The sequence below is a fragment of the Clarias gariepinus genome, chromosome 12 (genome assembly GCF_024256425.1).
Source record: "Clarias gariepinus isolate MV-2021 ecotype Netherlands chromosome 12, CGAR_prim_01v2, whole genome shotgun sequence".
In the NCBI taxonomy this organism is placed as follows: Eukaryota; Metazoa; Chordata; class Actinopteri; order Siluriformes; family Clariidae; genus Clarias; species Clarias gariepinus.
Genome location: NC_071111.1, coordinates 22,486,817 through 22,504,946, shown reverse-complemented (window position 1 = coordinate 22,504,946; position 18,130 = coordinate 22,486,817). Strand labels below are relative to the sequence as shown.

Genomic DNA, 18,130 nt, shown 5'->3' with positions numbered 1-18,130 from the left:
TTTTTTTTCTGTAACAACAAATAAAACTGATATACATTTCCTTACTTCAAACTGCAGGGAGAACTTGTACGCAGAGTCTTTGCTCATGTCTTTGATGTAGACCTCGAAGTCATCCAACTGCACTGGGCTGCACACACACACACACACACACACACACACACACACACACACACGCACAAAAAGAACATTCAGTTTAAATGGACAAAAACTTTTTTAGAATTTCAGAATTTAACATTAAACTCACCACCTAGAAATTACTCTATTATTATAGGACAGAATGTTTCATATTCACAATGAACACCTGCAAAAGCCTTCCTCTACACCAAAGCTTGGTCAATATGGAGTGTTAGGTGGCTTGGGTTTAGTTGGCTTAGATTTCAGGCACAAATACAGAAACACACACACTTACACACAGAACACACACACATCCACAGCACACAGAGTTAGTATTACCTTGTTAGCTTCCTTTTCTTTAAAGCAGTCTTGCTCCTACAGGTAACAAAAAAGGTCCAGGACACTTTACTGAACTGCTTCTTTCACAATAGCACATTTTAATTTAAGAAAGAAAAAAAAATACTGTTCTATACATCAATCACTCCATAGTCAGATGTTCGATAAGGGCATTTCCATCTACAAAAGTCAACAATGCACAGGAAGCATGCAGTCCTCCTTCAATAAATAATACCTCTTTCCATACACTTCATTCACATTATACCCAGAATGCAAAGACATGCAAAACAATCACAAAAGTCCTTTAAAACAATTCCTACTACTACTACAACTACTACTACTACTACTGTTTCTTTGCTGCTAGTATGGTTTAGTCATCCAGAGATTCGACATGAAGCTCGGGTCATGAAAACTGGTGCTAGTTAGTTGTCATGCTACTTTGGTTAGAACCATGCCGCTATTCGTATCGCTACGTGGGATTATCGGCAAGCCTTAGTGCTCGGGTACGCAACCATAGACAGAGCATGTCACGATGCAAATCTCGACCATTAATCTTCACGTTCTGTTCAAACGTCCTGAATGATTTTCATTTTCTATATTACTCACTCTCTTATTTTCTAAACCGCTTTATCCTGTATTCAAAGTCGCGGGGGCGTGAGCCTATCCCAGGAGACTTAGGGCACGAGGCGGGGTACGCCCTGGACAGGGTGCCAATCCATCGCAGGGTACTCTCACACACTACGGGGCAATTTGGGAATGCCAGTTAGCCTAATTTGCATCTGCAACCGGAGTACCCGGAGGAAACCCACCAAACACGAGGAGAACATGCAAACTCCATGCACACAGACCCCGAGGCGGGAACTGAACCCGGATCCTGGAGGTGCAAGCCCACCGCCATATAAATATATTTAATAATGTGAGGTCAAATAAGAGAACAATAAACTCTAATCTATAGTACTACACTATATGGCCAGAAGTATGCGGACACCTGAGCTTCAAAACCTATATACTGTATGTTTCTGTTATTCTTCTCCAACGTGAACAAACTGAGCTCATGACGTGTTAAGCTTGGGCTGGAAGAACTTGAGTGTCCTGAACACAACACCTTTGGGATGAACTGGAACTGGAGCCTCCGCACATAGCTCACTTAGCTTGTGAACTATTACAAATCCTCACATCTACACTCCAAAATCTACTGAAGGCCTTCCCAGAAGACTGGAGCGAACACAAAAGGAAATGGGATGTCCAACACAAAACACAACATATGGGAGTGATTCCCAGGTGTCCACATACTTTTGGTTGTATAGTGTAAAGCCCCTAATTCCTCGGATCAGAAGATAAAGGTTAAGGACGGTTGTTAAAGGAATGATTGTTTTTGTTATAAGGTTAATAAAAGCGGGGCGATGTGAGCGCGCAGTGTCTATGGTCGTGGAGCTCGGGCCATGTGCCGATTTACGCATGCCTCCATGATGCGGGCGTCTGGCTGTCAGGGCTTTACTTACCATGGATTAATATAAAAAGCCAAAAGATAGTCAGTCCAAAGGCAGGATGGCAGAAGAGTAAGGAAGGCAAAGAGGCTCCTTCGCCTGAAGGGGTTCAAATAATAATAAAATAAAATAAAAAAACAAGAAAGAAAGAAAGAAAGAAAAAACACAGACAAACACCAAGGGCAAAAAAGTTGGGGACAAAACATGGTGCTTCATTAGTAATAGTGACAGACAGTGATGACTGAGACGTACTTAATTAGTGCTTCATACAGGGTTAATTAATGCCTCATGCAGTCCACAGTGTCATTAGCTTATCGATTGCATTTATGGCGTGAGATCAAATGGCGCATGACAGCAGACTGAAAAATGTAACCTTCACTTTATAAAAAACTAAAACTGTACACATCTTCCTTTCAGCAGTGATGTATATCGGTATAATCTATATATCTACAGTATATATATATATATTTATTTATAGCGCCACCCTGCTGTACCTCAGGCTTATGACAAGAACATTAATGGTCACTACAGCAGCAGACAAATCAAAGACATTTACATAAATACTGTACAAGACACATTTCATTACAATGGCAATGGGAGTGTTTGGAGGTCTTTTTTTTTTTTTTTAATGAGATGATTCACCAAAATCTGCCGTAACTGACTGTCTTTTAAGCTGTTATATTAATCTCAAGTGTATAGCATGGAACAGCATCTCCATACACTATAGTGTGTGTGTGTGTGTGTGTGTGTGTGTGTGTGCTACTCGATAATGTCCAGAAATCCCCCCCTGTCCTTGTCAGCGATTTAATACATACTCTTGAAACATAATAAAACGCAGACAGTGTAACAGTGTTACTCATCTGGTGGATTCTGCTTCTGTGATGGCTTCATAAGCTTAATTAGGGACACTACTAGTGATTTTTTTTTTTATACAAAATTAGCTTTTTAGTCAATTGTAGACATTTCGATGGGTCTCCAGCCTGTGTGTTAAAAAAAAACCTGCTGTTGTATTTTGCCCATTTTTGTATTGGCTGGGGTTTAAAAAACAAACAAACAAATACATTTATTCTCATATGTGAAGATCATTTGATGTGAACATCATGTCTCCTGCATGTAAAGCGATCATGCCCAGGAACGATTGTTCTAACCCTCCCAGCGTTCATATTGTTTTTGTTCTCCGTACCTGGGTGCCCGCATATGCTGAAAGAGGTGGTCTCGGGCACAGTACAGGTTCAAAATGAACCAGTCTCTGGGGTCAAGTGTTCTCGGAAACGTTCCCAGGGCACTAATGTGAAAGGTGTATGTATATATATAAAAGTGTGTGTGTGTGTGTGTGTGTGTGTGTGTGTAAACCCTTGTTCTGATTAGATTTAGTAGCACAAAGTCTACAGAGCATTACCAGCTTGATTTCACCTTCATTTAAATCTGACGTCTTTCTACATAACGATGCAAAACACTGATTATTATACAAATAGACTCTTTTAGCGCCTGCGGTGTGATTTCTTGCAGTCTGAAAGTCACTTTAAAAACTGCACATGCAGTGAGGTACGCCCGAGAAAGAGACGTGAGGAATCTGAACTAGTACTTAAAACTTGTTAACTGTATAATATTAAAAATTCAGCACTACACCTCTAAAATATTTAGTGTCTTTCACATAGATTTGACAATCACACACAGCACCGTCTAGAGCTGCTGGTATTATATATATATATATATATATATATATATATATATATATATATATACAAACACAGCATATATCTACAGTATATAATACTATAATGAGATTAACTTTTAAAATAACACTATTTAATTCTGAAAAATATATGTGCCAAAAGTTTTGGCATTCTTGAGAAGTGTTTTATTTTTCCTTCATTGTCTTTCACTAGCTTTAGTCATGCTCGGTTCCCCTGGGGTATAAATATAAGTAAAACCATTTGTTACTTAATACTGATTAGTAGTGGAAAACGTGGAAAAAGAATTCTCCACAAATCTTCGAAACAACTGCACAAATGAGGAAATTGATAATAAAATACATAATCAGTAAAAATCCTATTACTACAGTCAGGGATTTATCAAAAAAACATAAAACATTGAAAAGTTGTCCGGAATTGAACCCATGAGCTTCACCTTCCTGAAACATTGTGAGAAAAATATCAGGTTTAGAATCCTTTAGTTACTTCTTGTAGTTTCAAGTTTTTCAGTTGCTTTTCGTGGCTGAAAGATGCCATCCTTTTTTTAAATATATGAATTTAGGATTCTTAACCCCTGAAGCTAACACAGTTGTAAAGTTCAGACTTTTCAGAAATACCGCAATACAGAAGCCATTCAAGGAACACAAAATGACTGCATTACAATGACCGTCTTAGTCTACAGATGTGAACCATACTGAAAACCTGCGGGGTAAATTGGCTCTAAGAATATTCAAGTGTATAAAATGTTCTTCGTGGAGGAGTAGCTGAAGATCCCTCAAGTGTCTCAATGCTTCTTAGATATTACTGGAAAAGACTCAGTGCTGGTATTCTCTCTAAAACATCTTGCCAATAATGTTTAAACCAGTGTTTTTAGGGGGGAGAAAACAAAGCTTTTTATGTAAACCTTTTTTTTAAAGATTAAAATATGACTTATTGCACGTAATAAGTTTTTTAATGTATTATTTTTCTCCCCTTGTTTTCATAAAAGGTGCCAATAATTCTGGAGGATATTGAATTTGACTAGTAAGCATTTGTTTTGTTTCTTGCTTGCTTTCTTTAAATTAAATCAGTCTGCTTTGTTTTAAACTATAAAAGTGTATTGATAAAATGCAGGGACTGAGGACGGCTAAAACTGGGGCAATTTACTTTTCACAGCTTAGTGATCATGTGACCTGAGACAGCGTGGCGGTGAGACAGCGGGGCGGTGAGACAGCAGGGCGGTGAGACAGCAGGGCGGTGAGTAATCAACCTGTTCTTCCGGAATATCGCTCATTTACAAACCCCAGGTTGATAATCTTGACATCTGTGCAGATTCTGATTTTGAATAAAATTCAGTGTGTAGAAAATGTAATTTGTGCCCCACAGTTTTATCCCTAGCATGGGTACATAAGGTATCTGTGGTCTAATCTACTCTATATAAGGTATCTGTGATCTGATCTACTCTATATAAGATATCGGTGATCTGATCTAATCTATATAAGATATCTGTGGTCTGATCTATTCTATATAAGATAGCTGTGGTCTGATCTACTCTGTATAAGATATCTGTGGTCTGATCTAATCTATATAAGATATATGTGGTCTGATCTACTCTATATAAGATAGCTGTGGTCTGATCTACTCGATATAAGATATCTGATGTCTGATCTACTCTGTATAAGATATCGGTTGTCTGATCTACTCTATATAAGATATCTGTGGTCTGATCTACTTTATATAAGATATATTTGGTCTGATCTACACTGTATAAGATATCTGTGGTCTGATCTACTTTATATAAGATACCTGTGGTCTGATCCACTCTATATAAGATATCTGTGGTCTGATCTACTTTATATAAGATATATTTGGTCTGATCTACTCTGTATAAGATATCTGTGGTCTGATCTACTCTATATAAGATATATGTGGTCTGATCCACTCTGTATAAGATATCTGTGGTCTGATCTACTCGATATAAGATATCTGATGTAGGATATCGGTTGTCTGATCTACTCTATATAAGATATCTGTGGTCTGATCTACTTTATATAAGATATATTTGGTCTGATCTACACTGTATAAGATATCTGTGGTCTGATCTACTTTATATAAGATACCTGTGGTCTGATCCACTCTATATAAGATATCTGTGGTCTGATCTACTTTATATAAGATATATTTGGTCTGATCTACTCTGTATAAGATATCTGTGGTCTGATCTACTCTATATAAGATACCTGTGGTCTGATCTACTCTATATAAGATATATGTGGTCTGATCCACTTTGTATAAGATATCTGTGGTCTGATCTACTCTATATAAGATATCTGTGGTCTGATCTACTCTGTATAAGATATCTGGGGTCTGATCTACTTTGTATAAGATATCTGTGGTCTGATCTACTTTATATAAGATATATTTGGTCTGATCTACTCTGTATAGGATATCTGTGGTCTGATCTACTCTATATAAGATATCTGTGGTCTGATCTACTTTATATAAGATATATTTGGTCTGATCTACTCTGTATAAGATATCAGTGGTCTGATCTACTCTATATAAGATATTGGTGGTCTGATCTACTCTATATAAGATATCGGTGGTCTGATCTACTCTGTATAAGATATCTGTGGTCTGATCCACTCTGTATAAGATATATGTGGTCTGATCTACTCCGTATAAGATATCGGTGGTCTGATCCACTTTGTATAAGATATCTGTGGTCTGATCTACTCTGTATAAGATATCTGTGGTCTGCTCTACTCTATATAAGATATCTGTGGTCTGATCTACTCTATATAAGATATCTGTGGTCTGATCTACTCTATATAAGATATATGTGGTCTGATCTACTTTATATAAAATATATGCCGTCTGATCATATATATCTTATATAGAGTAGATCATGTCAATGATATCTCATACAGAATAGATTAGACAACTGATATCTTATATAGAGCAGATCAGACAACTAAATATCATACAGTGTTTATACATACACACACACACACTGTATGATATTCAAAAGAACACAACTAACACATTTCTTTGTTAAACTACATTTTTGTAAATCCACTTATTATTTCTTTTAGATTAAACACCAAATACACCAATTACTTTACAAGCCTGTGTGTAAGAGCTGTTATTACAGAAACAATAACGTATTAGAACAAGCGCATTAATATAAACCTGTCGTTCACGTTACAGTCAGAACTAAACTAATGCACACCAACCCGAGTCAAGAACTCACCCTAGGAATCTTATACCTGCCACTGCTTATGTGAGATGATAGTATAAGAATGACTTGTGTCATGTTTAAAATAATTTTAGATGCATTTAAAGTTAAGTTTGAAGTTAAAAGCCTGTACAAACTCTACATGTAAAATAGCTGCTGTCTCTGTGTGTATGCGTCTCTAACTAGTGCACACAGATGTCCCTTAACTTTATCATTCGCAGACAGGCATCGTGAGCTGTACTGAAAACTTTAAAAAGTATTTCGAGACTCCTACCAGTTGTAGGGAAGTTTCCCGTCACGCTCAAAAGAGGCGAAGTTGACGAAGGTTTCTGCTCCACATTCCCTGGAACAAAATAAAAACGAATCTCTGGTTCAGTTCGGCTTTTTAAACTACAACATGTTGACACACTGTACCTTAAATCCCTTTGATGAAACTAAACACCAGGTTGTACAGTTCTGAAATGTGTGTGCCGACGCTGATAAACAGTTTACCCATGGTACTGACATGTAAAATGAAGATTTTCCCTCTTTTTTACGTAATTCGTAGAAGTTAAGGATTATAAGCATTTTGTAGGATTTACAAAAAAAACATGACGCAACACACAAAGGCTACGACTATCAAAAGAAACAGAGATCAATAATAAACAAACAAACAAAAAATTAACTCTTATATAGTTCTACCTTTTATAATAAGACTAATTAAGATTATTTCTTTTTCTTTTATTGATTTCAATTAATTAATGTTTTTATTAATCGTTACTGTTTTTTTTTTTTTTTACTTTTTAAATAGTTTTATAGCAGCTGCTTTCATTTATGTTGCTTTAATCCTGATTGTTCTATTTTTTCAGGTCAACTTCGGTTGTTTTTAAACATGCTATTAATAAATGTGACTTAAGAGACTTTGAGATCAAATTAAGTTCTGGTAAATTTTGATGTGCTTCTGCAGCGTTCAATTCAACTTTTCTCAGGAACTCAGGACGGTCTCTTTTTGCTTCTTTCGACTAAAAGATGTAACTTGTAATTCAAAACCTTCAGCTAATAAAATTCAAAGAAAGATTTTTTTTTGTAGATTTTTTTTCCTTTTCTTTTTCTCTTTTTAAATTTTTTTTTTTTTTACTAAAAATAGAGGTAAGTATAAGTACATTTCGATAAGTCTTGGGCAGTCTTGAACTCGAACTCGAGTACAATGTAAGTAATCACGGCCAAATTCCTCAACTCTTGTTCTGTGCCAAAATGCATTTGTAAGATATGGCTCAGATTTAGCTCAGTGGGATTGCAAGTGCTTAATATGAGTTTTAGCTGAACTTTCAAATGCATTTTTGCTAGTGCTGCAGGTCTTACCTGGTCATCTGCATGTGTTTTTTGCGCAGCACCAGTAGAAAGAGCACCAGCAGGCTGATGAGTAGCACACTGAGCACCGCCAGCGCTGAGATAGCAGCTATGCTGGGATTCATCTCCTGAGCTACACACACACACACAGACACACACACACACATACATACTAACTGGCAAATTTCATCTATTAATATTATAAATTATTATTTCTTATTTGATATGGGTAAGATCTCTAGAAGAGGAGGAAGAGAAAAAGAAGGAAAAGGTGGATTGGAGGAGAAGGGGAAAAGAAGGAGGAGAAGGAGGGGGAAAAGAATAACCAGTAGGATGAGGAAGAGAGGGAGAAAGAGAGGAAAAAACTTTAGGAGGAGGATGTGGAGGAGACCGATAAGGGAGAGAAGAAGAAACCAAGAGGGGACGGAGGTGGAGAAGTAGAAAAGAAAGAGATGAAGGATGGGGAAGAGGAGCGGAGGGGGGAGGAGGAGAAGAAAGAGGAAGAGACACAGGAGGAGCAAGACAGTGAAAAAGGGGGAAAAAGGGAGAAGGAGGAGGAATAGAAGGAGATCGAGAAAAAACGAGCAGAAGGAACAGAAGGGGAACGAGGAGGCAGACAAGGAGGAAGAAAAGGAAAAAGAAGAGAAGAGAAGAGAAGAAGAAAGGTGAGAAGGAGGAAAACAAGGGTGAGAAGAAGAAGAAGAGTAACATAAGAAAAAGGAGAAGAATGAGGAAGAAGAGGAGCTGATGTCGAATGAGAAACAGGAGGATGAAGAGGAGAAGGCGGAGGAGAAGAGGAGGTACCCAGGGTGCTGATGGTGATGTAGGCGGGCTCGCTGGGTGTGCTGTAGCTGTAACTGGTCACGCTGCAGTTGTAGGAGGTGGAGGCCTGCAGGTTGTTGACAGTTAGCACGTGGGCGTGGGCCGTCTGGGGCTCGGCCGTCTGCAGGCAACACAAACACATTTACATTTGCAGCCTAACCAGAAAAAAAGGCTGATTAAACATCGGATAGCAGGTTTAAGCACAACTTCACCCCAGATGTTGTTTTGCCTTTATATATCTGAGTGTGTTTCTTAATGGAGAACATTTATCATGTTCAGGTTAATGGACTACTAGTGTATATACAGAAGGGCTTTGTATGCTGTAACACAACATCTTGACGGGAACTAAGAGGCCCATCTCTGCTCCAGCATGACGATGCTCCTGTGCTCGGAGCGAGCTCTGTGACGCCATGGTGAGTGGAAGAACTCGAGTGTTCTCCAGGCAACTCCTAAAACCTTACATGACATCGCAAAACACCACTAGATCACAAGAGCTTGTTGAGAGCTGAGTGCGGCCGTCCTTCTTTTGTAAAAGGACTCGCCCGAGGCTCGGCGAGAGACCGGGTGGCGGCTCAAACAGATGGCTCGGTGCTGATTATGACGTGTGGGCACAGCACTCATCGCACTGCATTGCCAAGGCACTGCTCTTGCCACTGCTGTGAATGCCACGTGAGTCTCTCACGATACTCAGTACGGGGATCAAATACTTAAACTGATACTTATTTTCAATTGCTCTTGTAAAAACCCAGAGGTCACTCTGATGGCGCCTGGATGCCGTCTGTACGGTGTATTTGCATCCAAAAGAACTCTTTACTGATGTTAATTCTGAAAAATTACAACGCACAAGTGGCCACTTTAATAGAAACAGGACGGATTAAAAGTTCCTGTTTTTAACTTGCCGGATACTAAAGTCCAGCCACCTGAAAGATCGAGGTGCTCCGATATGCTTTTCTGCTCATCATGGATGTATAAGGTGATTATTTACGTTACTACAGGTCTCCTCTTAGCTCAAACCGGTCTGAACTGATGCTTACAGGATGTTTTTTTTCTATAAATGTTCGTTTCTGAAATACAGTACTCAAAACCTGGAATCAACAAACGTGCTATAAATAAAATCACAGAGATCACACTTTGTCTACCTTTTTATTGTGACCTCTTTTCATCTCCTCCATTTTTGGAAATTTACTATGATTGAGATCAAAGGGGAGGCGAATTGTTGGATTAGTGTTTAGCACTGTCGTCTTGCACCTCCAGGGTCTGGGTTCGATTCCCAGCCAGTTTTGATTTCCACCTCTGTGTGCTTTGAGTTAGCATGTTCTCCCTATGCTTGGTGGGTTTCCTCAGGGTACTCCAGTTTTCTCCCACAGTCCAAAGACATGCGGATTAGGGTAACTAGTGTTCCCAAATTACCCGTAGTGTGTGTGTGTGTGTTTGTGTGTGTGTGTCTGATCTACAACGGATTGGCACCCTGTTCAGGGTGTACCTCACCTCGTCTCCTGGAATAGGCTCCAGGCCCCGCACACTGTATACAGGATAAAGTGGTATAGACGATAAGAGATCAAAGGGGTTAGTTGTAAGGGACTGATCGTAACCATGGAAACACGTCATATTCCTGCCCCAAAACATCACTTGTGTGTGTCTTTTCTGAATGCGCTCTACAGTACAGTATGTTGATAAGAACGCTTGCTAGCACTGTTCCGCTATCAGACCGGCCTCTCTGGCGCTTTTAATTGTCTTGGCGTTCTTGGTTTACGATACTGTAAGGGACAGCTGTGGGTCGGTTTAGGAATACTGTAATACTGTAATACTGTCACCGATAAACTTCCCATTAGTATGTACTGTAATGACTTCCAACCTTGTGTGGTCTGATGGGCCCGAGCTGCATGCAGGTGACCTGGTAGAAGTCCACCACGCCCTCCTCAGTCCAGAGCAAAGTGACAGCAGAGTGTGTAGCGTTGACCGCGAACAGGGACTTGGGAGGTGCTGGACCTGTTGTGGAGGAATATGCAAATTGTGTAATGGCTGTGTTTAATAAGAACACAAAAACACATCATGGTTTCATTTATGATTTATTCTCCTGCACTCAGGAGCACACTGTGTTGCAGATTATTTGTCTTAACTCATGGAAAGTACATTTTCTTAGCCAATCAGAACGCTAAGACCATTTCACACACTATTTTCAGGCTCTTCCCAGCCTTTTCTCCTGATAAATGAATAAGTGGAAAAATATAAGTAAGAGCAATTTAATTTATGATGACATAATCAATATTCATTTTTTAAAAAGTTACAAGACAACTAAAAGCAAAAGAGCCATCTTTAAAAGTTAAAGAAGGGCGTGGCTCTTCTCATATGATGTCACAATTGTGGGGATTGGGACTGATTTTCTTGTCTGACTCCCGCCCGATAGACAAAAATGGAAAAGGATAAACATTAGGTTTTTACCTTTGTCAAATATACTGGAAAAGTACCTAAAAATTTTGCATAACAGGTCCCCTTTAAATTCTCCCGTCAACAATTTGCCTCCTGTCCAATCTAAAGTAAAGACAGAGTGGCTGACAGGTAGAAAGTCAAATACCCACCCAGTTTCAGGATGTGCGGTATGGAGGTGTTGCGGCTGCGTTCCGTACAAGCCGTGACCGTCAGGTTGTAGATGTCACCAGGAGGGAGTGCGATCGCAGCCTTCATTACGTTGCGTGTCACCTGCGGAGAAAAAAAAAAAGAAAACAAGCCAAAGTGTAAGCTCTAACAAAGTCTAAGTCACGGTTTGATGGGAATGTTTGCTTGCTTATTGCGTGAGCTTTCATCAGCATGACACCAACCTTAATACCTGCACTTACCCTAAAGCTGCCTTCACGGCTCATGTACTGGATTCCATCTACTGCTATGTACAATACAATTTATCAGCTCTAGCCTGTGTGACTTCCATCTTAGCAGCACTGACAAGATATTAATTTGGATGATGGATCGTGCTCATCTCAGGAGTGACATTGACAAAGCAGCGTGTGTGTGTGTGTGTGTGTGTGCGTGTGTGCGGTGCTGATGTCAGTGCATCAGGTGCAGCAGCTTAACTACATACGTTTCAGTGTTGGGTTCTGACCCTGAGACAGACGGTGGCTGAGTGTTACGGATCGGTGGATTATTCTCAACCCATCGAAGGTGACGCACCTCAAGTCAAGTCTTGACTTTTAATGGTATTCCAACCATATACAGTTCAGTACACAGTGGAACGAAACAACGTTCTTCAGGACCAAGGTGCTACATACTGTACATGCAACAACGTACATTTACAACACAACTCTACCGGAACCAGCTAGCTAACTAAGAGACCTAATACGCTGACTAGCTCAGATATGACAGATTTAACTTTTTTTATTTTTAAGTTAACCTAAAACTACTTTTATACAAAAAAGAGACAACAATAGACAACAGACAACAAAGTGCATGTGCAAATGTGCAAACATTGACATTCCTGAGTAGCAGCAGTGATTTAAAATATACCTGATATATCCAAACCAGTGCGACGCCCAAATAATACACCCATTATGGCCAAAAGTATGTGGACATCTGACCAAAACCGAATTTTTAAATCAGCTGTTAATTGCACAAGACCTCTTTTCTCTCTTTGCTGTCAACAAGAAATGTTTATAATTTTTTATCTAGAAATTCAAGGACAATTCACTTGTACTACCCTCAACTCACTATCACAGACTATTGCATTTTGGTGTGTTGTTGCTCTTGTTTGCACATTTGCACGTGCACTTCTTGTCTTTTTGCCGTACAGGTAGTCCCCGACTTACGGACATCCGGATGACAAATGAACACATCATCGAAGTGGCGCATGTGTATTGTACAAAAAATAGACACTGAAGTGCACCAGATACCAATATTTACAATTATGTACAATTTTTCTGTATGTAATTGATTGTATAAAATGCCTGAAGTCTGATATATTGATAGAAACAATGATAGAAAATGTCTGTCCTGTAAAGCGGTCATGATGGGGAATAAGCGTAATTTACAATATCCTAAGCTCAGTCCAATACAGTGGAAAACAGCTCTGACACAAAATTCCCCTCTCAATTTAAAGGCGCAGACAAACAAAACTGTTAAATTTGACATGTGTGAGATTCCTTTCCTTAGGCGCATTTATGATTTGTGGCCACATGATGGCAGTGTGGGGATAGGGGGCAGAGATTTAGTCAAGTGAATCGGTATGCTTTACATTGTTTGTTTGTGTCAAAAGGCGTACAAGACTCTTGTCGGACATAAGAACAAATCCAACTTACGAAGATGCTCCTGGAACAAAAAATGTTCGTAAGTCGGGGACTACCTGTATTTTTGTCTTTTGTATAGTTTTTTATTTGTTTCAGTTCATTTGTTCTGTCTTAGCTAGTCAGCTAATTAGGTGTCTTAGTTTGCTAGTTATCTTTGTTCAATTATGTTGTTTATTTATGTATCACCTTTGTATTGGAAAAATGTTGATTCCTTTTATTTTGTACTAAACTGTATAGGGTTGAAATGGCAATAAAAGCCAACCTGACTTGACTGTAGTTCATCCTTATATTTAGCAGCCCACACCTGTCTAGAATGTCTTTCTATGCTGTAAGGTTATAATTCCCTTTGACTGGAACTACATGGACTTATTCCAAATATGTTCCAGCATAACGATGCCCCTGTGCTCTAACTGAGCCCCATATAGACATGATCTATTATATAACGCAGTAAAAATGGATAATGCCAAAAGTTTAGGGAAATGCAAAGTAAGCATGCTTCCTAAACCGTGATGCATGGAGATGCAATAAAATGCCTTCACGTTGTTCAGAAATGAGACGAATAAAGACTTCACATTGCTGCAGATGGGAACAGGATAGTGCATAGTGCAGGGACGAGAGGCGCTCTCTACAGGAAGGCTGGAGGGCAGATAACCATCTCGGTCTAACCCTCTCTGTCTGGAAACATTTAGCAGTATCTAATTAATCCCTTTGTTCTGTGCGTGGGGGTAATTCGATTCATTCCAGTTAAGTGCTGGAGAGCAGAGAGAGCACAAGACGGGAGCAGAGCCTCTCCACGCCTTTTTAATTAGACCTCAAAAAGACGCCAAGGAAGCAATCGATAGCTTTGAAGATCACTAGCGAAGGCTAAGGATGCTCTCGGGTGGACTTCCTGCTTACAGCTCACTGCACAATGACCACTGGCTTTCTAATGGCTCGGCAACACACCGATGTTGATGTAAATTTGACAATAATCAAGGCAGTACAGAGATCTGGTGAGTCACAATACAAACAGTTATTGATCCTGACATTTTGAAAAAGATGTAGAAATAAAAAAAAGATTTAATTAGGGAGATCAAAACCAAGGTGCGTCCTTTGCAAATTTTGAGATAAAGTGCAGTAATACATTTTGATTTGATTCGATTTGATTTCATCTGTGCACATCCGCTTTCCGTCTTATGTTACATCCCCATAGAACCTTACATCTGTCGAGAAGCGTCTCCGGGAGCCTTTCTTTCCTTCAGCCAGCACCTGCCAGTGCAGCATTCTGGAGTGTGACAGATCGGTGAAGAGATCCCCGTAGGTCCAGCGCACATACAGCAGGCCATGCGAGTAATCCACTGAGGAGATGTGAGGCGCCTCGGGAGCTGCGGGGAGAAGTTCAAACCAGTCTCTTATCAACACTTTTACATTATTCTACTATTTATCTGTAATTATCTGTAATTAGTTCAAAAACGTTTATTCACTGCAATCACCTAGGTGATAGATAAGTACAGACAGATAGACAGACAGACAGATAGATAGACAGACAGACAAATAGTCTTTCCATAATTGATCAAATCTATCAATCCTTTTACATCCATGAACACTATGGACAATTACACGCTCACCTTCCTTCATATCTACACTACATGTTGTACATTCACATCCTGGACCATTGCACAAAGACACTTTAATAACTTTGCACACCTACCTTCACAACTACACTACATGTTTACGTCTACATCTTGGACCAGTGCACAAAGTCACTTTAATAACCTCTGCACAAAGACACTTTGCACACCCAGTACAGTATATTTCAATTTGTACAGTATATTTCTATTTTTATGCACATCATATTTCTATGTACAGTATATTTCTATTTTTATGCACATCATGTTTCTATTTTTATTTTTAGTTCTATTTTTCCTAGCACATTTCTATTTTTATTTTTAGTTCTATATTTTCCTAGTTTAATTTAATTTTTCTATTTAATTTCTATCGTATTCTTTTTATTTATATTTATTTTTTATTTGTAAACTTTAATTCTCTTTTAGGGTCAATGGCAGTCGTATAATGCATTTCACTACATTTCGTACTGTGTATGTTTGTGTATGTGACAAATAAAATTTGAATTTGAATAGATAGACAGACAGATGGATAGACAGACAGACAGAGAGACATATATAGATAGATAGACAGACTTTATTGATCCTGAAGGAAATTTCAAAGATATACACTGCCTGGACAAAAATAGATCACCATTTCAAACTAAGATGGCATAGACACGTGTGCATGTGTTCACCCACCAGTAACGAAGCTCACGGTGGAGCCATCACAGCAGCTGAGAGGAGGGTCACCCCAGGTCACCATGGTCACTCGAAAGTTGTAGTACCATGCAGGCAAAAGATCTGTCACTCTCTGTTAAAGGTTAAAAAAGGAACATAAGCAAAAAATTTGATTTAAAAGACTATAAAACTGCGATGCCAAACTACTGCCTGGATTGATTCCTCAGCCCCTTTAGTGTTAAACATCTATAATGGGTGATGTGATGTCACGGCTTTGATGTATTTCCGATATGAAATAGGGCAAATCTCACATCTGTAACATAGTTTGCATTTAGAAATCACAGTAACATCTACAATCTTACAATCTCATTAATCAACTACAACACCTTAACGAGGAAAATGTGTTAATCTTGGTTTAACGAGTTAGACGATGACATATAGGTCATTAGTGTTGGGTGTAATGTGTTACAAAGTAACGTGTTAGAGTACTTGGATTACTTTTTTGATGTACAAGTAATCTAACGCGCCACTTAACGCTACGTTTACACTGTCAGTTAAATGTGACCCAATTCAGATTTTTTGCTCATATGTGACACATATCGGATTTGTTCTATGTCCATGTAAACAGGAAAAAAATGCATGCATTCCAATATTTCAAGATCGGGTTCGGGCCTCCTTCATAGGTGGAAATAAATCAGATATAAAATAAATCAGATATGTGCTAATGTGACTGTCGTGTAAACAGACAGATCAGATTTCCCGAGGCACTGTGTTCGGTACGTCATTAAAACTAATGTTATTATCTGGTGGAAGAGCGTGTGGAATAATAACATCGCAGGTGACACACCTAGCTAGCTACGCAGGTGGCACAGATGCAATTATGGCTTTTTTTCCTCCTCCTTCGTTTCACCATGGTGACGTTTCGCGAACTTTGCATATATCGCAGAGCTAGCAACAAGCATATTTTGCCTTCGTCCATCTTGGCTAGTGTGTAGCGCAAGAACCTCCCTTTAAGTATGCGCGATGTTTCAGAAGGTATGGCAAGTAAAAACACTTGAATCGGATATGGGTCATAGTTGAAAGAACAAGTGAACAGACAGTCAAGAAAATCAGATATAGGCAACAAATCAGAATTGGGCATCGAGACCTGCAGTGTAAACGGGAAAAAAAAAGTTCTGAGTCACATTAAAGACTCATTGACAAAAAATGAACCGTTCATGGACGACCCATCACTACTACATAGTACTGGTAAACACTTAAAACTACAGTACAGTGTGATTCACTTGAAAGAGGCCCTGAAAATTTTGTAATAACTCTCGCTATGATGAAAGAAAAGAACAAAGACAATACGTTACAAACTTTGACATACAGTATGTGCAATCGGTTGCATTAAATGCGATGCTGAAAATAATCTTTTCACTTTCTGACGCAACGCTCCATAGTCCTGAACGTATTGGCAAAGATATCAAGGGGAATTGCATCAATTTCACGTTGGGTGTTTTTCTTCAAATCTTCCACAGTGCCTGAAACTGTGTTCCAAAAGTCTTTTCTTTTGAGCATACCCGAAAGAAAGGAGCCTTTTTTTGCAGCTCTCTGACCTCTTCATTAAGACCTCCAAGTTTCCAGTGTGAGCCATCTCTGAGATTTCGTAGGTGATCAAATTCGTGACCCAATAGGTTCACACTATGAAGACACGCTGCTCATTACTGTATACCACTATCCTGAAAGGATGGTGTTGGTGGAGCAAAATATCTGGTTAACTAAAACAAACCAATTATGTTGTTGGTCAAACAAACCAATTATGTTGTTGGTCGTTCGGATGCACCCATCGAGGGGTCGCAACTGATCTGCACAACAACTTGGCACAGTACGCCCTTCCTGACATATCCCTCCCATATTATCTGCGCTTGGGACTGGCACTGCATCATGTGGCTGGGAATCGAACCCGGGCCATCTGCATGACAGGCAAAACATCTACCACTGAGCCACCATAAATGTTAAATAATAAATAACCGTGTTTGTGGAACTGTTGTATAAAAGAAATATCACACTCGAGGTTGTGCTGTTGCACGGCTGTGATATTTTTCCGGACTCTGGAAGTGCTAATATCCATTACAACAGCACTCCCCCTCATGTACTATTGCTTAAATAAATCCTATCCTGTATAATCATGTGGGTGGATAGTAAACCCCATGATTAACAAGCAGAGTGTCTCTGGGAGTTTAGTCTCGTTTGAATTCTTCTGAAACTCATCTGGGTACACACTGTGCTTTCCTGCAGCTTGAAAGACTGCACTGTCTGTCACCTGTTATAAAAGGACCTGTAGAATAAAGCATAAACGATTCTAAACAGGATGAGATGTCCGGTAGCGATCGATTCGTGCAGTATGAGCGAGCTCTGCGCAGATGAGAGATTAGAGCAAAAGGCTAATGTAAATTTATCCTGCGCAAACTGATCAGCATCACTACAAACCCATTCTATTACTTAACAGATACAGTAGAACCTCGGATTGCGAGTAACGCGGTCTGTGAATGTTCCGCAAGACGAGTAAATAATTTTAATAAATTTTGACTTGAAAAACGAATAAGTCTTG

General features: G+C 39.2%; 1 protein-coding gene across 3 annotated transcripts in view; it reads right to left on the bottom strand.

Annotated features, from left to right (window-relative positions):
* Window positions 1-18,130, bottom strand: part of ptpro (protein tyrosine phosphatase receptor type O) — a 69,109-nt gene that overhangs the window by 15,000 nt on the left and 35,979 nt on the right. The window contains exons 10-19 of one of the 3 annotated variants that reach the window (XM_053508973.1): window positions 15,559-15,670; window positions 14,474-14,637; window positions 11,579-11,699; window positions 10,855-10,988; window positions 8,982-9,120; window positions 8,190-8,310; window positions 7,123-7,191; window positions 1,953-2,036; window positions 454-489; window positions 46-127 (exon numbers count right to left, since the gene is read on the bottom strand). In XM_053508973.1, the coding sequence (XP_053364948.1) occupies window positions 46-127; window positions 454-489; window positions 1,953-2,036; window positions 7,123-7,191; window positions 8,190-8,310; window positions 8,982-9,120; window positions 10,855-10,988; window positions 11,579-11,699; window positions 14,474-14,637; window positions 15,559-15,670 (1,062 nt within the window). The remainder of the gene's footprint in view (window positions 1-45; window positions 128-453; window positions 490-1,952; window positions 2,037-7,122; window positions 7,192-8,189; window positions 8,311-8,981; window positions 9,121-10,854; window positions 10,989-11,578; window positions 11,700-14,473; window positions 14,638-15,558; window positions 15,671-18,130) is intronic. The other 2 variants (XM_053508974.1, XM_053508975.1) reach the window with 2 other exon arrangements.